Consider the following 25929-nt stretch of genomic DNA (forward strand, 5'->3'; position numbering starts at 1 on the left):
AGGGTACCTATTTAGAGTTCTGAGTGGTATTGGCATCAGATGGATGGCTAGATTGGGAAGCCTTTCATGATTTTAGCAATTACAATACATCACAGATTTCTATTTTCAATCTAATACACCTTTTAAAAAAAATAAGTGTAGCTGAAAATCAGAACAAATTTCTGGTTATTTTCTGGTTATAAGCAGGGCCTTATGCTTACTTATGTATTACCGGTAATCATTCCATAAAATAGATGTATCCATACTAAGGAAGCCGTGCCCATTAAAGCATATAAGTAGTTGATGTTGGAATAAAGCTAACGATCCCAATCATTGTAGCCAAATGCCTCTGCTTTTAACCATAGTTGGTTAGCTTTCTATATGCCTAGACTCACACTGCTACTAGACTTACCAAGCAGCCATCTGCTATTGAGTGGTAAACAAGCATATTGTTCACTGAAGCTTATTTCATAATCTCTACTCCCTGTCTCAGATGCAGGTTCCAGTAGGAGTACATGAGTCTCAGCATGACTCTTTTTTTGTCTTTTGCTCTGATGATCCAAAGATAAAATCTTTTGGGTTTCTTTCTTGTTGGATGCATCCTGAAATCAACATGCAAAGTGTCAGGCAGAGTGAAAGTGATAACCATTGCAGTTATTGTACATTTATATTTGTCTCCAAAATATGCCTTTTTTAGATCCAGAAAAATGTGAAAGATGAATGGTGACAATACAGACTTTCCCGCAATAACCTGCTAATGAACCTCAATCCTATAGGTTTGCTTCAGAACAGGAGATTGTTTCCATCTTTGTCCTCTCCACGGATATCAGTCTTGTCTGTGGTTTTCTCACCATCTATCCACTAAAAGATTAGGTATGGGTATGCTACAGAATATATACTGAGGCTACTGTGGTGCTTAGAGGCCCCTATGGGATTATGACCCCATTTTGTCTGCTGTGTAAATAAAATTGGATGTGTTTCCTGCCCTAAAGAGGGTATGATCTAATTTCACAGCCCTGGACCCTAGTCACATGTGCCCTAAAACCATTTATTGGACAATATGGGTTTTAGTTGAATGCTAAAGTGTGTCTTAAGTCCCTAGGCCTTGATCTAGGAAAAGCACTGAAGGAAAGCAAACAAGCGTAAGTTTCCAGATCAGATAGAGTATAAGTCTTGTGACATAATCTTTATATATAGGGGACTTGCTGGATCTCAACTCTATCTCTTTAAGTGGACTATCAGAGAGGGTCCTGAGCAAAGATGAAATAGGTCTTGGGCCTCAGAGTGTTGGTGGCATCTCTTGAAATCCCAGCCTGTGGACTCATGATCTCATGTGCGACTGTCTAACCTCTCCAGGTATATCACAGGGCTGACACCTGCAAGAGCTCCAGGCCAGTATTTGCCCCTGCAACCAGTGTTTAATGCAGCCAAATATTAAAGGACTCTGCTACCTGAACTATAAAGGGAGGAACAGGTGCCAATGTATTTTGATGGAAAAGAGGGATTGTGGGGGAGAAAAAAGTCCACCACCAAAAGATTGTACCTTCAGATAAGGAGACTGATTGAGTAAAGCAATCAATCAGCCATATTTCTCTTGCTCCTACATAGTGCCCATAATGCATACAGCCTGATGTAAAGGCATTGCCTTTCCCTACACATTACCTTCAAATGGGACCTCTGCAGCAGCAAGAAGCACCAGCACCACTCCAGCCGTTATGCATGTCCCTGCAGAAAAGCACCATCAGGGACCCTAAAATACCACTCTGGCGCTATCCTGTGTAGTCACTGGGCCACTGTATCCTCCTCAGAAGTAAGAACTGATCATAAGGACTAGTGGTTCTTCAGTACTCACTCACATGTGCTAGCCCAGTCCCTGCACCAACATACAGAAGACATGGAGTTGAGCAGTTAGTGGGTCATGGTGAAAAATTAGTACTTGCCAGTGTCCTGATATGTTTTGACAGAGATGCAAGATTATGGGAAGATCACAAAGAAATGAAGCTATCATGCCTCAGAAGCTTTGGCAACACTGAAAGTCTCCTAGCACAGAAACACTGAGACTTTTTTTCTCTCTGAAATGAATGTTAGTCTTTGGGGCTTTTTCTGCCGGCTTCATTTGGGAGCCAGAGATTAGTTTGGTTTCTGCAGCAACAGAAACAAGTAGTTTGAGCAAGATCTTAGCCAAATCTGTCTTGTTCATCTGCCTCTTCTGTGATACCATGTAAAATACTACCAATATGTCTTAATGTTCTATAGCCTCATTAGCCTCTGCTAGAAGGAGAGGGTGTGAATTAAGCATGGAGATGCTATAATGATGAGCAGGGTATCAGTGAAGGGGAGGGGAAAGGTAGGTGTGTCCACTGTTCCTCCCTACCAACTAAATCAAAATTCCACAGAACTGTCCTTCAAAACCAAGCTGTCAGCTCTCTCATTTCAAGAAAATATATTTGGCCTTTAAAAAGTTTGTCACTGATTAAAAAGATCCTCCTCATGGGTGAGACATTCAATATATCTCAAATTCCAATACATAGGAACATCCAAAAATACTAGAGCTTGTTGACAAGGCAGAGATACCAAAATTGGAGCTCAACAGAAGAAGCAGACTTGACTGGAGAAACTCTTTTTGTTCAAAGGAAGGTTGACATGAAGATCCAGACCATTCACAGAATGCAGTCAGAAGCAGTACATTTAAAACTATTTTATGCATGAGCCTCTATAGCAATAGACCACTCTGGGTTGTATGCTGTGGCAGTCAAGTATCTGATGGAGGATTTCATTTTTAACTAACTTTATTTGTTGCACTGTCCAAACCTTTTCAACAGTGAAACCATTGTGGGCTTAGATAAAGGGGCAGCAATAAATAACTTCTGTGAATTACTGACAGATTGGATAGCAGGAAGCATCAAAAGTACAGTGGTTTGATTAAAGTATCTTGCTGGTGAGCCTGGGGAAATGTGAAATCTTGTGGTAGACAAGGAGATATGCAGAAAATGAGACAAACTTTGACTGTGTATGGACCTCCAAAACAAACACAAAAGCAAGGAGGTAGTTCAGGAAAGTTTAAGAAGTCTGGGGCAAACAGATGACTCGATATGGGTTTTTTCTAGGCAGTCTAGCAGAACTTTGCCATGTTTGCATGGAAGTTAATCCTCCTAGCTCCAGACTGATCTAAGGCCATTGTGCCCATATCTAATAAAGCTGTCCATGATTAAACCATGGACTGAACAGACGGTGAGTCAGAGGATTTCCTCAGAGTCCCTCTTGCTTTAGGCTTTTCTCTGGGCATGAGGCAATCAAACTTTAAGAAAGAGGGAGCTGTCAGATTGTGGGTACTCTCCTGAAAACAACCTACCTCTCTAACCTACTAAGGGATTTAGAGATCTTATTCTTCTTTATGCAAGAGAGTGAAAATAGACCTCTCTCAATCTAGAGTTCCAGACATTCTGGAATTCCTGGCTTTGGGTTTGAGTGCTAGTTTAATTAAAGCACATTCCACAGCTTTTGCAGTGCTCTGTGGTACAGTTATTTTTTAACCCATCACCAGGATCTGGTTTTCTGGGAACTAATTTTTATATAAGTTGAACAAACAAGAGCTGACAGCTCAAGGCTACTTTAATCAGATTCTTAATTAGAGGGGGAGCACCACCCCCAGGTGGTGTCTAACTTTTTCTGTCATAAATGGTTGCATCATTTGTTTGAGAAGCTCAAATACCACTGTTTGCTGCAAGCCTTTGAAATTGGGCAGGGATAAACCAAGACCAGGGAAGTGCTTCTGCTTTGTCCCATTTAATTCCTTTCAGGTTTAGCCAAGACAAACTTTTGAAAATCATTTCCCCCTTCTGTCACTTGTTGTGGTTAAGTTATTTTGGCATAGTGCCAAAATTTTGTAACAGGTTCTCATCTAAGGGAAGGCCCATGTCTCTCCTGCAGCTGCAAAACACACTGCATATGAAACTCCAGGAGCAGGAGAGGAGAGAAGCTGGGTAAGGCTCTTCTAACAAACCCCTCTTCCAGGCCCAGCGTATGATCTCAGTAGCCCATCTTCCCAAGTATTCACCATTCTTTGCAGGCTTTGGCAGGCGTGCAGTAAGAAGGAGACTGGCCATTGACTGGATGATGGTAAAAATGTTGAACAGCTGCTTCATTCCCTGTGCACTGAACGAAGCAGGATCATGTAATTAGACTGTTTTTAATTTATACACATGAGGGACCAAATTAAAGTTTCAGGGCAGCCTAAATTCAGCCATTTCCTAACTTCTGAGTGCTTGACTTTGCAACCTTAAAAGAACATGGAAAGCCAGAGTGAGTGATGTGAGGAAGTGCCTGATGCAGAATAGAGCAAGCATGGTTACCAAGGAAACTCAAAAAGAAAAGGAGGACTTGTGGCACCTTAAGAGACTAACAAATTTATTTGAGCATAAGCTTTCGTGAGCTACAGCTCACTTCACAAGTCCTCCTTTTCTTTTTGCGGATTCAGACTAACACAGCTGCTACTCTGAAACCAAGAAAACTCAGTTTCTGGAAAAAAAGAGGAGATGGAAAAATGGATCCAGAAGAAATGACAAATGTCTATGCTGTAGTGACTGAAAGCACTAATGTGGAAACTCTAGCTAGCATACTCATATAACTTAGTCCACAAAACAACTCCATAATCCTTTTCTCCAATCCCCGATTATCTTATAGCCGACAAACTCTTCTATTTCATAAACTATAGAGACTCGGAAAACACCCTTAAATATACAAGAAAAGTTCAGTTTTCCTAATTTCACATCTCTTATCCTTATTGCCATCTATCTAGACATTCAGTATCAGAGGCAAGACTTTCTTGGTTAAGAAAACTTTTTTGTTACCAGAAAAATACTCTAGTTTATGCCCTGCAAAGATGAAAATAGAAAGGACTATAAAAGTGGGATTTTTTTTTGGAATCCATTAACACATTTTAACAACATTTGTATTACTGCCTGTTGGAATTTTTCTAGTCAGCATTTGTCCAAAAGTAGAATGTGTAAGATCAAACTGCATAGCTAAACCTGGCACTGTTTTTCACCATGGCTGAGCACTTTAAGGAAAAATATTTGTGTTTTTTTTTTCTATTTGCTAAATCACCTGGAATCTAAAGGCTAAGTTGCGTGCTTTGCTACTTAGCATCATCACCAGTAAGGTTGACCCAACATATGTGTATTACAGTGTACTAGTTTAACTGTAATTGGATTATAGACCTTGGTTGGGTCAAGTTTACTAGTGATGAAGACATGCAGAAAAACACAGCCAGTTGGATCTAATGTTCTCTAAAATACCCTTCAGATGAGAAGACTCTGTTATTTTGTGAAGCATGAAATAAAACTCATGAATGGTTGATGAACTCAGAAATGCAGTTTATTTTATGGGTTCATATTCTGAATGTTTCCCTTCATTGACTATCTGTTAAATCACATAAAATCCAAATATAAACTCTGTGGATCCAGATGCTGCTCAGATCACTTATACATCAAAATGAATGCTCGTAATCACCACTGTCAAGACAGACTTGGGGCATGAGACCACATACTTAAGGATAACTAAATGTAAAATTAGCTTCATTCCCCAACAAGACCATCAAAAATCCTCTTCAGACATGTAGGAGGCCTATAAAAATTCATGCAGCATGCCATCACTCTTACCACATAATCAGAGCCCCGCAAATCTGTGGATATCCACGGACCATGTTTGTGGATCGTGGATGAATGTGGACCCAAATTTTATATCGAGAGTCCTGCAAATCTGTCAATATCTGCAGATAAAGCAGATATCCATGGACCGTGTTTGGGAGCCTGGTGTTAGAATTATTTTTATTTAAACATGAAATAAATTATAACAGGAGGAAAATATTGATGTCTGAGGAATAGAGATTTGTAAAGAAGGGATGGCATTACAAGAATAAGATAGAAATTGTGGAGGTGTAGTAAAAAGATTCAAAGGATTGAGAGGAAACATTCAGTCAAAAGTTGTACGACAGTAGTGCCTCGAAACCCAATCACATACAGAGAGAGAAGTTCTTCATCTAAAGAATTTACAATTTTAAATAGGTATGACAAAGACTGGGTGGCAGAATGAGGCACAGAGAGATGAAGTGATATGTCCAAAAATGCCCAGCAAGTCAATGGCAGAACCAGGATTAAAACATAGGACCTCCTAACTATGAAGAACTATTGGCACCTGAAGGCACTGTTCAGTAGAAGATCTTTGGACTCAGTCTCAGAGTCATTTCTTATGTTTATGGCAGAAAAAGTCAGATGCATGTACTAGTTACTGTAAACTGCAAACAGAAACCAGGGGAGTGTTACAAGGATAAAGTATCTGCTAAGAGAGTATTTCATTATAACAGTTCAAAATTAAAGGATCCGATGAAGTGAGCTGTAGCTCACGAAAGCTTATGCTCAAATAAATTGGTTAGTCTCTAAGGTGCCACAAGTACTCCTTTTCTTTTTGCGAATACAGACTAACACGGCTGTTACTCTGAAACCAGTTCAAAATTAGTTTCTGATCTTTAATATCTTCCAGTCTCCACCTTGAGGAAGACGACATAACAAAACTTGATTAAAATACTGCAATTAAATTACATTATGTTCTTTTAGTTTTTGAAAAAAGTCTATTCATGTATATTCCGTGATTTACTATGTGTGTCAAGTTTGTCATTTTTGATCTACAAAAGCCACATATGTTACAATCTGTGATGGAATCTAATTGAAAACTTGCATCAAAGCAGAACAGATTTTTACCATTTTTAGATTAATTTTGTAAATGTAGAGCATGTAATATGCTGTAATACTGGCAAAGGTAATTTTCATTTTATGAGGAGCAACATATGGTAGATTCACTAGTGTGTGCGTGTTTGAGAAGTATAGTACAATGAGTAATCTGATACTTCTGTATTTCGTTGCTATATGCTTGTAGGATGAGTGACTTACATTTCTTTTGTGTGTAAATGAAGTATGAAGGACTCATACTCCACCAGTAGAGGGCATTTTGAACACTTATTTGACACACATTTTTCAAAATGGATACATAAGAGTGATCTGGTTCAGAAAAATTGATTGCTGGATGGGTTCGCTTTGTGGTTTCCACTTCTAGCTGTGGCATATAGTAAACTCTTCTTAGCTTTGTAATATTTTAGATAAGGAGTCATCTAAATTAACAGCTGTACTAATGCCAAATGCATGGTTTCTCTAGAATCTGTGTCTGTGGATATCCTCGGCAACAAGTAAGAAAATACAAAGGAGTAAATAGCAGGATTCCAGTTTCTTCTGAATTCATGGTGCAAATGCTAACTGGGATTTACTATGCCTTGTAAGTTTACCATATACATAGGACAGCTTAACTTGTGTATTCTCTCTAGCACAGATGTTCTTTTGTACCTGTTAATTCATGATTGGCAGAATTATGTTTAGGATTATGTTCTCCTAATATTCTCCTAATGGGATAATTCTGTAAGCTGCAAGGAAGCATGCAATTTGAGAAGGAAAATTCCACTTGGTAAATTTAACTAATATCAGAATATTTTTAATAACCATTTGCAACTAGTGTATCTATTCATCCCATATCCATTCTTACTCACATATGTGTTCATGCTTAGAAATGACACATGTGGTTCCAGTTTTGGAAAATTTATTTCAATCTTAAATTTTTCTTGCCACATCCACATTATTGCTTCTCTTGTCTTCAACACTCTTATCATCCACTAATGTTCCAAGGTAAAACTAACTAAATTTTGATGTTGTTGTATTAACTGAAATAACTGATCTCATAGACTTGTTCACAACATTAGTAAATATTCAAAATGTGGAACAGCAGACAGCATACTAGCTATGCAACTTCTATTGAAATTCCATGACTAAAATGCAATAAATTGTTGAACGTTTACCTAAAATTAAACCACTCAGGAGTGTAAGTTATTGATTATAAACAAACTGCTTTTAAACTTGCATTTCTTTTTCTTTAATTAAAAAGTAAAAACTATCTGTTTATAAGAGAATTGTCTCCCTGTACGTTTTGTTCTTATTAATAGTAAGTTTAATGACTCACCTGAACTGATTTCTGAATAAGGTTATTGTTAATGTTTGAAGGTAATGTGACCAAGGAGAGACACTCGGCTTTTACTTAAGATAAAAATGAGGGTGCAGTTTATAAAACTTGGTAATCATACTAAATTATAATTTTTCTAGTTATAATGGAGAATGGGATCTAGCTCGTAAAGCAATGGATGACATTTTATATAGAGCTCAGCTGGAGTTGTATCCAGAACCACTGCTGGTAGGTATTATGTTGGGATTTTTTATACAAATCTAGATACAAAGTAACTAAACTGTAAATCATGCTGGTGATGCAGCATTATAATGAACCAATGAACCATAGGCCCACAAGGAATCATCTGTGTCCTACCTATGCTAAAGATGTTTGGAAGCATGCATTTTTAATACTCCTTCACCCCCATCCCCCCCCCCCAAAAGTTGTTTATTTTATGCACTCAAACAATGGAAAAGTAGAATTTAAAGCCTTGGGGGAGGCACAAAAGCACCATGAAGGATGTGGTAAGTAGTCATTGTTTTAAATGGGGACTACCATCAAAGCAGCTGTTTAAAGCATTGTGCTGGTTGCTTGATTTAAGACTCCAAACCAACAGGAAATAAAGGCATAATTGCTAACAGATTTTAGTCTAATCTTTGATAATTACTTTGAATCATATAATCATAGCTGATCTCAGATTGCATGTGGTATTATATTTTTTCCAGAGTTGTAAAAATATTCTAATTACTGTAAATAATACTTCTGTTAGAATTCAAATCTTGATAAGAACTTCACCCACATTTTTCCTCCCTAGGTTGCTAATGCAATAAAGGCATCACTGCCTCAAGGTGCCATGAAATCTAGTAAAGAAGGTACAAGATGTATTCAGGTTGAAATTACGCCCACTTCATCTAGAATATCAAGAAATGCTGTGACTAGCATGTCTATTCGGGGGCACAGATGGAAGAGACATGGTAAGAAACACACTGCACACATCAAATGTTATGCTTTTGTTATTAGAGCTATTTTTTTTTAAAAGTTGAAATTCTTAGAGTAATGCACACATTTTCTATTTAATTTTAATCTTAACCAAAATGTCTCTGGTTAGTGAGTGAAAGCTGCTATATACTAGTCTCTCTTTAAAAATCCAATATATTGGATCTTTCTCTGAAGAGTATGAACAGAGCAGTCTTAGCAGCTCACTTGGTTCTGTATTGAGTATTGCCCAGTTGGATGTTTGAGCCATTGTGCTATTGAGTTAGCTTATGTCTAGCTATTATATACTGAGACATAATTGCCAGTAACAGATTCCTTTTTTCTAACTGGGAAATACAGATTTCCTTGCTGTAGCTCTGAGTGAACATTTTCTGTTTCTCTCCTCAGCTATTCAGTTCTTCAAAATTTTTGGTTTTATTTTAAAATGTAGGACTGTACAAAATTCTTGAATCTGTAGCTAAAGAAGTTACACATACCATTTATTTAACTTGAAGCATTAGTATATCAAATATCTGTTAGTGTATCCCACATTTGTGTCCAGAATGAAGCAATTATTAGTTGTAATAACCAAACTAATTTAAAGCAGGTAATGTTCTCCCTATAGAACCTTCATGCAAAATGTTCAAAGAAAGCTGGGCAGGGTGTAGAGTGGGAGAAGATGGTCATGTTACAATGGTATTAATAATTATTATCATTATGCATGAATAGAAGCTTAAAAAATAACTTAATCAGAGGTCTTTAATCATGCCCAGTCTGGGCTGGCAGAAAACAGCACGTTAAGGCTTCTGTTTTTGCGGTAGTCCATTATCTGCACTCTACTTTTCCAGTCTGAGAAGGAAGAGCAAATCCAGCACAGATCAGTGCTCATGTTCGCTTGCTGTGCCTAAGGCCTTGTAACTACCACCTTGGGTTGAAAGCCGGTGAAGATCATTAATATTGGCTCTTATATAATATGGTCATTCTTTATCTTTAATTGATGTTTTGACTGTTTTGGGATGGGCTCAGTGTTGGTATTACTATGATAGGCATCATTATTATATAGGCAGTATAATAACTAAATTACTACAAGACTGTTTAAAAAATGGTATATGACCTAGTGATCTTGGATAAGTGCTGATTTTTTAAAAAATTATAACATCCAAATTTGTAGGTAATCTACAAAACTCTCGCTTATTTACCTTGACGTACAATAATGCCCACTGTGGTAGTATTTACATCAATCTCTTCATGAAAAATTTAAAAGTATCAGTGAAAACGGGCTGAGTGCAGTGGTCCTAAGGGATGGCTGTTTATGGGTCAGAGCCAGTGCTGGAGAATACAAGTGCTTAGATAAATTCCAATAGTTATTACTAACTGAAATCATAGGAGTACAAGGAAGTATATCAACCTACAGTGTGTGAAATGGCTACTGGCCCTTTCTAATTAGCGGAAGAAAGTAAGGCAGGATCTGCTGCTGCCTCAGACTTGTCAGAATCTCCTTGAAATCAGTAAGGGGCCAGCAACTCTCAAGCAAATGGCAGCACAGCGTTTTAATCAAGAAACCATCTCTGAACATGATTTAGCCAGTTGTCAGTCTGTCTTTAATCTTGCTCCTCTGTGTGGCTTTGGTGTTGGTAATTCAAACTCATTGATACAGGGAAGCATAGAGCGAAGACAGTGGATCTGTTGTTGCTTCTTTCTGAGAGAAATTGAAGGCAAATTTAACTCTCTCCTGGTGTCTTCTACTTATTGCTTTTGATAATACAGAATAAAAACATGGATTATAATGGGCCAATACTAACAAGTCTTATTTCATGCATTTTAAAGATGCTGACTATCCAGCAAAGATAAAGGTCTTGCAGTCTTTACAAAAATCATGCTTTGATATTGCCTTCTTGCAGGGATCATGCTTCATACAGATGGCGAAGTTCAAGAGACATTGGGTGGGACAAGTATTTGCTGCAGCAGATAACAGTAAGGCAAGAGGTTTGATAGTGTTAGTAGAGACACAAACTCCCATGAAACATAGAAAAAGCTATTCACTTATGAAGAGAGATGGTGTGACCGTTAATAGAGAAAAGCATAATATTAATCTCATTCTAAGCAACTAGTGTGACCCAAGCAAGGAATGATGGTAACCTCTGGGAAAAAAATAAGGGCTCTTTTACAAAAAAATAAGTTCTTGCCAAGATTCCATTTGATTCAGGGAGGGAACTACAATCTAAGACTTTGGATGGTGGCACCAAATGGTTTAACGGGAAAAATTGCACTCCTGGAATAAACTTGTGTAGCCAAAACTTTTCAGCCAAAAATGATTGGGTGTCCCTAATATCCTGTCACTAGACATTTCCAGTATGCCAAAAGTGAATCTGCAATATCTGTTCAATGACTGACAAGGCTTTTGGGGGGTTATAGATGGAAAAGGCTCTGTGTATTATACCAGTTTCAGTCTACCTCATTTCCAAAATGTTGTTTATAAAAATTCTAGCAAAAACCCTGACTATTGGACAGCAGGAATTTCTTCCTGAATCATAAATCCAGGCCGGACAGGCTTTCTTAACAGGCCATTAAATGTAATATATAGACTGGGGGGGGAAAAAACCCTCAAACGTTACAGCTGCTCCTTTTTCTAAGGGGTCAGGGTGTACTTTTCTGGGTGGAGGAAAGACTTGCTTGAACCATTCTCCAAATTTGATGTAGACAAACTCATTATAAAGATCAAAATACTGTGAAGTAACTCTTGTGTTGCAGTGGGAACTGACTTATTAATTCCCGATGAATTTCTTCTGAGGAGCTGGATAAGATTTGGGTTTTGGACATAAATCTTGAACCAACAGCTCCTGCAGTGATTAGACACTCATAGACCAGAGAATCCTGAAAAAGATATTGCCATCATACTTGGAATAGTGGGGCTCCAAGGGCTGCCTCACTTTTTCCTGGCCTGTGGGTAGAAGGTAAGAACAAGAACAGCAGCCAGGGATTGGATGTGATATATCTCCTACCTTGCTACCTCTTATCCTTTACTATCATGAAGTCTCTCTCTCTTGTGGTGCGGCGGGGTGGGGATGGATAGCAGCTGCTTTGAAACTGCGTATCCATCTGTCTACCAGCTTCCTCTCACTCTGCCAACTGCCCCTGGACTATTTAGCCATGGAAGCAACATGTGAGGAGGCAGCCACCTGCCCCACCCATGGGAGTAGCAGGCGGTGGTTGCTGTTTTATGAACTACTTGCAGATGTGGTAAGTCAGCAGAGACACTGAAGGTGGGAATGACAAGATGTGGTAAGTCAGCAGAGACACTGAAGGCGGGGAGAGAAAATTGGAATGCCCTTTAGGGACGTGTGTTGTGGAGAGAGGATAGTCTGAACGAGGGTGAACATCCAAGTTGGTGGCAAGAAGGGGGAGGGCTTGTGAAGGCTACTCTACTGACTATATTGTTAGAATTCATCATCTCTTGTTTAATTAGTCTGGGGGCTCTTACTAGGATATGCAGAGAATCCCTGTTCATGACATGAATACAAAGTTAGTCTCAGCTGAAACTTGATATCAGTTTTTAAAAACTAAAGGAGTTTTGAGATTAGTTTATTGTTTAGTAGAAACACTGACAAGCTAGATGTCTTGGTGCAGAAAATAGGAATTTAGATGGACTGCACAGTATAAAAATATTTGGAATACAAATCACACACTCTTACAAGCTGCTATCTCAAGAAAATTCTTTCTTTGCTACAGACCATTTATGGGCTGGGTGTGTGGACTAAGTTAATCAAAATGTGCTATTTACCCCAAATCTTGTTATTGCTGGTGGCTGTAACATATAGATTCTGATAAATAGTTCTAAGAGCTTCAGTGAAATACTTTTATATTTGTTTGAGGAAAATGGCTTTGACTATCCAGTAAAATTTCCTCTATGCAGAAATCCAAGAGGATGGGGATTTCCTGATGTTTACAGCTATTAGCTGCTGATGTCAAATGCATTACACAATGAACACTTTACACTGAAAAGCACAGGCTTTGATTCTGTGAAAATGGAGTGACTTCTGACATCTCAAACTTCCTAATACCAATAGTTAGGTACCTGGAGATAGAACACCCTCTTATGAAAACTTTCAACATATAAGCTGAAAAGAAAATGCAATTAAAATCTGAAAGATCTGTTCTCTGGAGACATTTTGGAATAATTTGAACTCTTAGAATGGAAGTACAGTATTATGATGTCTTCTAGTACAGACTAACCTTCACTAACTTCTGGGAGCATCCAAGTACAGTAGTTTAGTTGGAGAAGTGTGGACTTATGACAAAAAACAAAATAGACGGTTGATTTTTTTTAATGTAATGACTTATTGGAATAAGTAGCCCACGAAAGCTTATGCTCCCAATGCATTTGTTAGCCTCTAAGGTGCCACAAGTACTCCTGTTCTTTTTGCGGATACAGACTAACACGGCTGCTACTCTGAAACCTGGAATTAGACACAACTGCAAAACTAAGATGAGAAAAACAGTGGAGAAAAATGTGTTAAACCACTTAATCCCAAAAACTGGGAAATCCATATGGAGATATACAAGGGCATCTGAAAAGCTGTGTAGTTTAAAATAATTATGCTACATAACTCAGTTGGCTCAGGATGAAATTTCAAAAATGTTCTTATTTAATTTTAGAAAGTATTTGCAATTGGAGAAGTTGTTGACAGCATAAAGCCTATTCAGCATTAAAATCTGTGGACTGGCTGAGGGTTAGATATGCTCCCTATGGATCTGGTGATACTGCTGTGTAAATTCTGATTTCATGACATAAAGGACTGGAAAGTACTTTCGCTAATTCTGACAACAGCTAGTTACTGCCTTTTATGAGGCTGATGTACTGATCTCACATGGAATGCTTAAATTTGAGCCACCAACCTGAGTATTGAAATTTGACTTATTTCCTAATACTGTGACGTGTATGCCCACCCATCGTCCCCTCCTCATCATCATACACACACAAAATGGAAGACTGTAAAGCAGGAGCATGGGAGGAGGAGTTAAGTGACACATCCTGGAGCAGTGGCTGTAGATTTAATAGAAAAATGCATTCAAACACAAAATAATATACTGTTTATTACTAATGTTTCAGCAGAGTTTTTTTAAATGATTAAAAAATAGTTTTTCCAATTCTTGAAGAAAATAAGCATATGTAAATGGCAGTTGTATAGAGTATAGATAGAAAGGATAAGGACTTATTTAATATTAGATTTTTATCATATCTCAATGGTCTGGACTCTTACAATTTATAATCTTTTAGTCTAATTTTAAAATTTGCTTTTCAGGAGTAATCAATCTCTCGATAAAATGCATTGTTACCTAATGTGGAAAATTTGCATTGAAGTAAGCCTGTCCACACCAAGTTCACTATAAAATATAACTTACTGCTGTGCTATAAATAAAATCTGTCTTTTGAGAAAGATCTGCATATTGTTTAACAGGCTTAGAAATATTACCCCAGTCTCTCTATTGACACTGAAAATCTAGCGAATAGTCTTCATTATAATGGTCACATTTATATGTAACTTCTACTGAAGAAAAATATCATTGTTCTTAGCTGTCTTTCCTGAACAGCACATGCCCTTTAATACCTGTATTCCAGTCATGACTACTATTCCACTGTTTCCATTATTCCTATAATATGTGGTCTCACTTCCTGTATCAGTAGTTCTAGTTCCTCCATTTCCTTGCAGTGGTGTACAGCCATCTCAGTTGTTCCTTTTTGCCTTCACCCAGATTCCTCACCTGATTAGTCTGTCATTTTACTGCCACTGTTGCCTGTCTGACTGTTACTGTCAGTGGTATTGACACGATCTTTCTTCTTGTTATCCATTCTTCCACCCTCTGTTCTTTTTTTCATTGTTGTTCATTGTCTTTTACATGATTTTCCTTTAGCTCAATATTAGAATGAGGCATGGAGATTATATCTCCCAACCATCTTCCCTGAATACCTAGCTTAAAGCTCTCTTAATCAGTCTGTCCTCTGGGAGACAGATATCTTGATCTTTGTCTGAAACAGTCCACCATCTATTCATCAAATTGTGGCTGGCTTTTTATTATTGTTGCCATTGACTTGGTTTTCCTGTAAATAATCTGCCTAAAGGCAAAATAATTTCTTGCATTATCAGTCCTTATAGTTCTATTTAAAAATAGGTATGTAGGGGCTGTTCTGTCTCCAACCATAAATAGAAAAATATGTAGGAAAATTGAATGTCTTGTATAAGGTTAAAAGTTGTATTATTTAAGGAAGAAAGAAAAAGAAAATTGAAAGCAAATGGGATAAAAGCTCTGGCAGCACTTGTCTAGTGCATCTTAAAGTCTTAGATGCAGACTAACAAATTTATAGTAGCTTTAAGTACATTTTTGTTCAGTTTTGTTTTTATAACGTTTTTGTTTTGTCTTCACTGCTGAAATTTTGACAACAGGCAAGCATATATATCTATATAGATACTGAAAAATATAAACCCCACACACACCTTTCATCCTCAAGAATTCCAAAACACTTCAAAAATATTAATTGCTATCTAGCATGCCAAAAACTACAGTGACCCTTCAGAGTTAGGTGTTTTTTTGTTTTGTTTTGTTTTTTTCTGTCTCATCCCATGTTCTTGGCAGTTAGATGTATTAATTCCTTTGGCATCAAATGAGTAGACCTAAATAGTGTCATTTGAACCAAAACTAAAAATTGGCTTTTGGGGGCAGGGTGGGAGAGAGGAAACAAGTTGTTAAATTACAGCTGAAATCTGAAAAATGTGAGGCTATAAATGAAAATACCAATCAATGAATTCTAACTGTGTTTAAATGTAACTTAGTAACACTTTTGAGATTGGCGTTTCCAGTGCATTGTCATAATGGCTACACACTTAGGCATGCGCATGCAGACAATTTTAAACAGAATTTTAAGATTCCTTATGTCCATTAGAGACAGTTAAAGGTGTTTTTTAGCTATAAAAGATGGGATGTGGAAGAGCTTTGTGGCCAAAATAGGTATTGCCACTGCAAAAAACTGACTTCTCTGCTGCTTTACATAACTACAGAGGTGTGTAGCCATGTTGAAATGCAGATGGTTCACCTTATTAGTTAGTACCAGGTGGTGTTCATTTGTTACCTTTCTTCCCTACTGTTATTATTACTCGCTCTAATCAAAAAAGTTCCTGTTAACTGAAATAGACACAATACAAATAGACACCCTTTGGAGGTAACCTTTGTGCCTCCACTCAGACTCCTAAAAAACCTAACAGTAAGTTTTCCTACTTAATCCCTTCCACAAGTGTTGAAATCAGACTTATCTTCACTGCTGAAATTTTGACAACAGGCATGCATATATATCTATATAGATACTAAAAAATATAAACCGCACACACTTTCATCCTTGAGAATTCCAAAACACTTCACAAATGACAGTACTGTGCTAAAGCCACTTCACTTAGAGAGTGGCAGCCTGCCAGCTGATAAAAATCGTGCTAAGCAGTATGGGAAAAGTTTTTGTTTTGGCCATTGACATACAGGCAAACCCCTAACCTAAACCATTAGAAAGGGTCTTCGGATGTTTGCTCATGCAATGCATGGGGGGGCCTTTTGCCATTAAGTTGTTCTTGAAAACATTTCACAAACATTTCACCATTATAGTAAATTGTCAGGTATTTAACTTACTTTCAAATCATTCTGTCCAGCAGATAGCATGACTCTGGTGGTCAAATAGACTGTGTAGTAGCTGAATGTTTGCCAGGTTTCATGCCCCTTCGACTTCAGTGTTTACTCAGATATTTATCCTAAATTAGTGTTCCTTCAATATTCATATGTAAGCTTCATATCAACAAGTTTGAAAGTAACCTTACAGCCCAGACAGTTGTTGTCTGCAGTTCTAAAAACTCAAATACTCTTAATCTTGATATTCTTTACTTAGTCCTGAGGATTTTGAAATAACTGTTTCACTAATAAATTAAGCACTTCAGAGTAAGGATGAGCTATCATTTCTGGCTATTGCTATGCTTTCATTGGATTTTTTTCCTTCTTGTCAAGTTTGTTACTATATGCTCTCAATGTACATAAATAGTATTCTTCTGTGTGATTCTTCTCTCTTCCTGTGCTTGCTTTTGTATGGTATAAATGAGATGATATGAACTTTCATGATGGATACCCAATGACTGCTTACACTTGGTAGCTTCCCCCATCACAAAATCCAGTTCATAGTAGATCTAGTGATGAAAAGCCATTTGACTCCTGAATGTTTTTATTGTCTTAAAGTTTGGAAATCTGTGGTCTAATTCTTTAAAGGTTTTTATAATGCTGGTAGGTTGCTTGGAGTGTAGTTTGTCACATTATATATTGTAAAGTTTGAAAGTTTATTTTTTTCTCTTCCTCCTTCCCCCTCCTCCCCATTCACATTTCTCTCCCTTTCTACCCTTAACCTCTCTTGATGGGTCTTTGTTTATCGGAATCTAACTTTAGATAGTAAACTCTTCAGGGAAGGAATTTGTCTGTAAAGTGCCTTGTGCATCGGGGGGGTGGGAAATAGTTATTCCATTCTGCAAAAATGTTCATATTTGCAAAATATTTGCATTCAGGTGAAGCCAATACCTTTCAAAATTTTGTACAAGAAACTGGAAGGGTGAACCTGTTTAGGACACTCACCTTGAATGTGAAAGATGAAAGTTCAGGTCTCTGCTCTGAATTAGGCAGGGACTGTCCTCATCCTAGGTGAGTTCCCTAACCACAGGGCTATTGGCTATTCTAGGGAGGGTTTCTTTCTCTCCCCTCCTCCCAAGCCCCCTAAAAATTCCATCCTGGACCCAAGAAACCTTTGCTGATGAATGGACATAGAAAGTGATGAGTTCCCCTGAAAAATTTAGGTTTTAACAAATTGGCATTTTCTGATGAAAAATTGTTTTGTCAAAATTCTTGACCAGCTCTACTTATGCACCATTGCACTTTAGGTTCTGAAGATCTTCCTGTTCCTTTTTACTATAGAAAAATACCACTTTTCCAGTTCAATGGTACTATTTTTATTCATGTGTATGGTATCAAGAACTGCAGCAATCACTGATTTTTGCCACCATTACTGTAAATATCCAGGAATGTCAAAGTATGCTCATACTACTTTTTAAATGATGGCCCACTCTTCTTTTGCTGTGGGTTTAGTATTGTTTGCTCTCTTCCCATCCTCATCCATCAGTCAAGTTATAGTACTTTGAAGCTAAGATCATCACTTGTGCCTCAACTTGTTTCCATCATTCTCCAGCATTGCAACAAACTGTTTCTCCCTTATAGCCCATCTTCTCCTGTTTGATGCTGCAGTGAGGTAATTGGCTAGTACTTGAGATCAGTCTGACATGGAAGTGATAAGGATATTATAAACCAAGCTTCACTGTAAGCTCAAATAAGAGCAGAAAATGGGCTGAGGTCAACATGTTTATTGCGCTACTGGGAAGTGCGCAGATGCTATGGAGATGGATGTGATACACAAATTTCTATAGAATAAATATTCCGTGTTACACCTGCATAGCTTTTGGCAGGTGTTACTTGCAGATTTTATATAAAGGTTAAGTGAATTTTAAGTTGCTGTACTTGAAAGTTTCCTAAGTATGCAGACCTGTTCCAGTTGAAAATAATTTTAAAAAGAGCACAGAGATCAGGTACAATTAGATTGCCACTTTAGCTGATCTGGCTCTCCAGATGTAGGAGTTTCAGTTCAACCACATTCAAGAGATAGTGCTATATCAGTGCATACTGAAGGTATAATCTCTGCTCCTATGTGGTAGTACTTCAAGTTAACATAGAGATAATCGTAAAGATAATTTTAAAAACAAAGTTTTTCTTTACATCTTAGTACAGCTGATACAATATTGTCATAGGGCTTGTCTTCCTGGAGAGCTTTCCTGTTGACATAGTGCTATCTACACAGGGGCTGGGGGTTAAGTTGGTATAACCATGTCACTCAAGAGTGCGGATTTTTCTCACCTCTGAGTGATGTAGTTATGCCAATATTGGTCTGTACTGTAGATCTGGCCATAGAAGTGAATTGAGGGGAAAAAAGTTAAACTCAAATTTGATGTCTAAAATAACATTAAATTTTTGAATTTTCAAGAACACATGTTTCAAGAGCATTTTTCAGGTCTTTAACACTGAAAGAAAAAGGATATTGGAGGGGAGCATAGCACAGCATGGGAGAAATTCTATCCCATCCTCACTAATACTGTTCATTAACAAAAAGTTAATATGCAAACATCTGGCTTAATTCATAACGCTTCAGCCATCCAATTCTGTGTTTTGTTGTTTCATGATTTTGTTTCAGACATCTTTTTTTTTTTTCCTTCTTTCTTATCCATCTTCATTTCTAGAACAACCAGAGAATGGTAATGATGCTCCTGAATTGGGAAACTTTGTCATACCTGAGATTAGTGTCACAAATGTGGCTGGAGAGAGAACCGGGAATGGGGAAAAAAGCAGAGCACTAACAGAGAATGATTCTCAGCATATACAGGGTGTGCAGGAAACAGCTACAGATCCTAGAACTGACAGCAAAGGCATGCCAGAAATCAGGAGGCAAAAATCTGTAAGAAAAATGATGGAGGATGGAATAAACTCATCTGGCAGAGTGCAGTTTTAGCAGAGCACTTTGTAGCTGCCCTCTAAGGTACCATTGATGGAAAGGGTCACTGCTGCATGTTTGGAGAGTTGCAGTATGCAGTTATCATGTTTGCATGTTGTCATTTAATAAAAACACAAATGCATGCACTGCACACACAATTTCTTGTTGTGTCTGTGCCACATACAATGATGAAATAACTTGGGGAAACCACACTGTGAAACTCAACACTGACAGAAAATACTTTCCTATTCTTCACTTTGAGCTTATTTTGCATATTTGTTGGATTTACAAATTAAGTTATCAAGGAAACAAAGTGGACTATTTCAAATTTATGCAAAAAGCATTTCAGTACGCTTTACGGTCTCCCCTGCCCCCCCATTATACTATTTGAAACACCTTCATGATGTTGAGACATTCATACTCCAGTGTTAAATTTCTAACCTAGTTATACTGGTAAACAGATAATGCAGAAGGTGACCTTTTAGTCATAAAACTGAAACATTGTTGGGTTTTCTAAACTTTCAGGAGCCATAATGGGTATTTTGCGGCATTGATCTACCTTCATGATTAATTTGCTTTGCAAATAGTATGTAGAAGCATTTGCACATAATAGGATTTATACCGTGTGGTATCTTTCTGATCTGTTCCTAATCTTTTGCATGAATAATAGTGCTTTTTTTTCAAAATCACTACAAAATGAGATTATGCAGGCATGCCTTGTGGTTTAGTAAACGCAACTTGATGAAATTTTAAATCATAATGAATCATTTTCTAAAATTTAATGTAATAGGTAAGTGTTTTATGTTTTTCTACTTTGCTCCATACTCTATTGCTTTATTGCTTCGTGTTTGAAAATGACAAAGTCTAACTGTATATATTTGAATTAATCACAATATGAATAACACTTTTTAATTAACACTTTTCTTGTTCCTTTGCATAGATAATACTGATCTAGCAATTCCAGAAGAACTGATAGAAGTATCTGAGGTTGACGAAGGGTTTTACTCTAGAGCAACTTCTACCACAAGCCAATCTGCCTTATCAAACAGCAACAACACCAGCAGCAAGATCCTTTTAGGGAAGAGCCAACGAAGGTCTGGAGGAAACAAAGCTGGGGGGAAAGAAAAAGAAGCTTCTGGGGAATCCTGCAAAGAAGACATTTCTCGAAAACAAACTCAAAGAGCCCTGAGTGAGAATTTAGATCTTCTGTCTTTAAAGAGACTGACATTAACTACTAGCCAATCCCTGCCTAAACCTGGCAGTCATAGTTTGGCTAGAACTACCACTACTGTTTTTAGTAAATCCTTTGAGCAGGTCAGCGGTATCACAGTTCCAAATAACCGTAGTGGTGGAAATGGTACTGAAGCAAATAGGTTTTCAGCATGTAGTCTTCAAGAGGAAAAATTGATATATGGAGCAGAAAGAATAGATCTTCCCATTTCAAACAAACAGTCAAATCAGCAACGACCTCCTAGCATCAGCATAACACTGTCAACAGATTGATGTTTGACAAATTACGTAGTATGAACAAGGAATCTGGAGATTCCGTTGATAGTGTTGTACATTGTGCTCCCCATCTTCCCCTTTTAAAATCTAACCCTCCAAATTCTTGATATTGTTAGAGCTTGGCTTGCATTTGACAGTGTGTTTAGATTACAATTTTAAACTATTTTGCATTGTTTCAAATGTTATTAATAGCCTACAGCATTTTTTTTTGCACTTGCACTTCCTATTATTTACGTCCCCCAGTTGTTAACAAACATTGGCAGCCTCTGTTTAGCCATGCTGGCATAGAGTGTCTGTGTGTTGTAAAATATAGACTGCAGAGCAAAGGGATCCTCTTTCTCAGGATGTAGCTGTTCAGTCACTGATGCAATGTAGTTACTTAAGTTTTCTGTTAACAGGGGTTTGTGACTCAGGAATGAAATTTGGGATGACATTTGAATAGGTCCATACAATAAAATCAAGCATCGCAGACCAGGCCAGAGAAAATGTGCTAATGTGAGAGATGTACTTTGTTATATGCCTACAGCTAGAAGCACCAGTTCAGTGTTCCATATTAAATGGAAACTTTCATAACAGTGGGCCAGATCTTTGCATGTGCCTGACTTAATTCACAAACTCCAATGTGTTTGCACACCACTTGAGTTGCATATTCCTGTAAGTATATGGGTATATGCAAACTGAGTTTTTTGTACGATACATCTCTGTAAACAATTGGTTGAAAACTTTACTCCAAAAGTCATACAATGGCAGATCAAACTTCTGCTGGGGACAGGAGTTTTCTGTGATGAAAATGCCATAATACTCAGAAAAGTGACTAAAAATGGCACTGGGTGGGTTCCATGTTTGATTCTGAGTTACCAAATGTGCTCAGTTCAAAAGCGCCAAAAATAAAATAAACGAAATAAATAAAATTCCACCAGTCCTGTTAACTTAAAGTGGAGTCTAGGAGGGAAGGGTTTTTTTATTATTTCTGGCTCAAAGTTTCACTGGCAACAAATATTATTCAACTAGAACTCTGTGATCAATTCTGATGAGTGAGCTAAAAGAGCTTCCTGCTGTTTCCCCTAGCTGCATTGACTGCAATACCAGTCTGTTTAGTCACATTTTTTACCCGTAACCATGTTTGAAGATCCAGGATAGTCAGGCTGCTGGGAAAGACTGTAAACAGTTTTTTCTTTCCATTTCTTCTGCGGTGTGGTGGGATGTAGAATTACAAAGGAGCAAGTCCTCCTCCCAAACTTCCCTCCTGCCCACTCTGAGCCACTATGTTCTGTCAGAACATGCAGTGACTTTGGTTTCTTACCTAAGTCATCAGGAGTAGGCACAAAGCTACTAATTAGAAAGTCATGATCAGCATTTTTCATCACTCTGTGGAAAATGTTCATAATTACAATATCAGTACGTTTATGCTGATTTTGACACTTGTTGCATTGAATCAAGCACATAATTTTAATGGAATAATGTGTTTAAAGAGCAGGCTTGTTCTTGAATGAGATTAGGACAATATTACAAAAGGACATATACAAATTAAGAATCTTGCAAGCACAAAGGGAAATGATACTGTAATTATTTTATACCTAATTTCATTTATGTTGTAACTTAATGTTGTTGTAACTTTCATTTATGTTGTAACATGTAACTCATGTCACCATTATTTTGCCAGTTTGAAACTACAAAATATCAACGTTCTTTAAGGTTACTATAGTAGTGTTTTAAAAAAATCTTATTAGCTGAGATTATAGCTTTAACAATGCTTATTGATTGCAAGCTACACACAAATGGGGAGAAGAGAAGCTGGCAATAACCACTCCTCGAAAAGTGAGGGAGTGTTTTACATTGTATAACTATGTGGTCTTTTCTCAGGGGAAGTGGAGAAAGTAAAAGGGAGGTCTAATGTATATCCATTCATGAGTATTCAGATCTCTTTGGTGAGGTTCCTTTATAGGCCAAAAATGTCAAAGGGCATCATGACACAGAGCAAGGACTAAAGCTTTTTTAGACTTCCCCTAGTTGAGTGTTGCCCTGAGATCCATTCTTGATTTGACTGAAAACTAAAGCACAAATACATTTAAATAAGCTCTCATTGTAGACTGTCTGCAGCCTCTTAAGCACCTTTTAGAGTGGGGTGACAATGCTGTGTTAAATTTTGTTAATTTCCAGCCATTGCCTATTTATAGCATCCAAACCACAGGCAGTGGAAGAGTATTGGGGAGCTGGTAAGAGGTATTACTAGGTAATGTCTACATAATAGACATTCTGCATTTAAGATAACTTGAAATTCCTCCTGGGAGACCAAGAAGGGATGTCCACTAGAGTTTTGCACAAGATCCTTTCCTAGCTCTCACTAAGCAGAAAGCACAGCCTTCCTCTGATTTCCTAGCTGTAGGGTAATACAATTTTAAAATTTAACTTGAACTGTACCTTTAAGTTGACTTATAACTTATTGCTTTAAACTGTAATTCCAGTAAACTTTTTATCATGACAGTATTAAGCATGGATTAGCTTTAAGAATAAATTTGTATTTTAAGTAGTTTCTTTTCTAGAGAAATTGTGATTTTTTTAAAAAATTGTCTCCATAATAGTTAAACCCCCTTTTTGATTCAATAGTGGTAGAAAAGATTTTGCTATACTGGAAGATCCAGCCATTTAAGTTTGAAGCTACAGAGTAACCGAATTAACTGTCTTTTTTAGAAGTGTATTTGAAATGCCAGGGATACAAATGAGTAACTTTAATGTTTACAAAGCTGTCACTTGACTGTTCTCCAAACTACAGATCAAATGGTATTTTTTAAAAGGGTAAACTGGTTTTATCTTGCACATTTAATCATTCTAACTTTGGCTGTTGGGTTTTTTTCTTCCTAGGCTTAAATAAATGTTAAAACAAAATGATAAAACCCACATTCCTCTTATACAATAGAATTTATATAAGGTTTTATGGTTTTCAAGTAAATGTGATTTAAAGGAAAGATTTCTTAATGCTAAAGGGCTACTGCTTGTACTTACACATGCAGCTTTATGTACATAAGTCTTTATAAGCCTATCTATATGGTTTATTCATTGAGTACATTTTGTGTAACTGCCACAACCTAGGTCCTGGCAATACTGAAATTTTACTCTAACAACCTTTTTATAACCATAAGTATTTAAACTTATAACTGTATTATTTAAACAACTGCAGGAAAGTTTTAGGAATACGTATGTTTAGCTTAGTGTCTGAGACTGTCCAAATACCCACCAAGACTTCTACTTGGAGACAGTGTTAATTAGTGAATCTCGAGAGTTTTTAAACTTAAATTTTATACTAATCAAGTTTGCATTGAGAATATAAAAGTTTTCTTTTTTTAAAGTAAATGTTATTGTAGTCTTAAGAAATTACATCTATATTGTACAATGTAGAGTTCATTTTGAATGAATACATTTCAGGAGTTACCACCATTTAATAGAATATTCTGTAGAAGTAAACGAGATCTCATTTAAAAACAAAAAACTCAAATAAGTGATACTAAAGAAAAAAATAGCTAATGCTTACACTTAGGTTTGAACTCCATTTCATTATATCAAATGGAAATGTTTCCAGTGCTGCATTAACACAGCAAAATCTAACATCAAAGTATTTGATTACCTAAAGATTAACAGTGAACTACTATTTCCTGTTGTCTAGAACTAGGACACTTTTGTGCAAAGATTGTAGACATTTTAACCACCTTGTGTAGCTATGTTCTGTAGTAATTTTTTTTGTTGAGAAATTGTTGACATTCATGAAAGGTTATTGGAGTTCCTATTGCTAGAAAAAGTAATACTTAAAAAAAAAAAAACTTTCTAGAGGTAACCAGACTCCTTTTGATTAGCATAAGGATTATACAAGTTTTTAGTTTAGTAATTATGGCAAATATTTCTTTAGTCAAAGTTTAATTTTTGAGGTTTAAAATGCTGTATATAGATGTGTAACATATTGGATTTTGTATCTGTGTAACTCCATTTCTAAAAGACTGCAACAATGGACTAGATGTATATTTTTAGTAACACAGGTCTATGGAATAACTGCATCAGTTCACAGGTGTTCTCAGTCTTAACTTGAAAGGTTAAGTTGAAATGAAGGTGCCACACTTTTTCATATTTTTCATGTTTTGCATCGTTTGTGTGATTATTTTTCTGTCTTCTATTTTGGTAATGTAGTGTTTCACTTTCTATATAGTAAAATATGTTTTAAATTGTACTCTAGAGTTAATATTCCTGAAGTATAAACCATGAATTTGCATTGTTTTGTGTTTAATATTTTTGGCCATTGGAATAAACAAACTGGAATTTTGTTTTTCAAGTTGTATACATTTATAAATACTTTAGTACTCCACATTTTTCATAGCAGAGTTTTCCCTCATTGACAGGTTTTGTTGAAATAAATCTTGAGTGGTGAGATTATACTTCTCAAAACACTTGTTCACGTTTGTATGAAAGAATCTAAAGAAAGATTTAGAAATCTAAAACAAAGAATCTAAAATTGCAATAGGACTGATCATGCTACTACGATGGGGTAACTTGGGGTATATTCATGCATACCCTGGGCTCTACATATGGTATATACTGTGGCCATGTTGTCCTATCTACACTGCAAATAAATATGCTGGACAACAAATGTCTGTAAGCATGTCAACAGTGGCAAAGATTTGTAAGCCTGGCCTACACTAGGAAAATTAGATTTTATTTTTCACTAGCAGTGCAGCTCCACTGATGGCAACATGGTGCTAAAATATCAGTCCTGTCTACAGAACAGTCACAACTGGTAGAGCTGCAACCGTGCTGAATTTCGGGTCCTTATT

The 25929-nt window shown here is 36.9% G+C and overlaps 1 protein-coding gene across 3 annotated transcripts in view; it reads left to right on the plus strand.

Moving 5' to 3' along the window:
• Window positions 1-25422, plus strand: part of HYCC1 (hyccin PI4KA lipid kinase complex subunit 1) — an 85568-nt gene extending 60146 nt beyond the window's left edge. For 2 of the 3 annotated variants that reach the window (XM_084619066.1, XM_084619067.1), the window contains exons 8-11: window positions 7189-7305; window positions 8181-8268; window positions 8837-8996; window positions 20547-25422. In XM_084619066.1, coding sequence (XP_084475192.1) covers window positions 7189-7305; window positions 8181-8268; window positions 8837-8996; window positions 20547-21109 — 928 coding nt within the window. In that variant the 3' untranslated portion in view covers window positions 21110-25422. Of the gene's footprint in view, window positions 1-7188; window positions 7306-8180; window positions 8269-8836; window positions 8997-19355; window positions 19652-20546 lie in introns of all 3 variants that reach the window. The other variant, XM_084619068.1, reaches the window with a different exon arrangement.
• The last annotated feature ends 507 nt before the right edge of the window (window positions 25423-25929 follow it).

This window comes from Lepidochelys olivacea (assembly GCF_965140295.1).
Source record: "Lepidochelys olivacea isolate rLepOli2 genome assembly, chromosome: 2".
In the NCBI taxonomy this organism is placed as follows: Eukaryota; Metazoa; Chordata; order Testudines; family Cheloniidae; genus Lepidochelys; species Lepidochelys olivacea.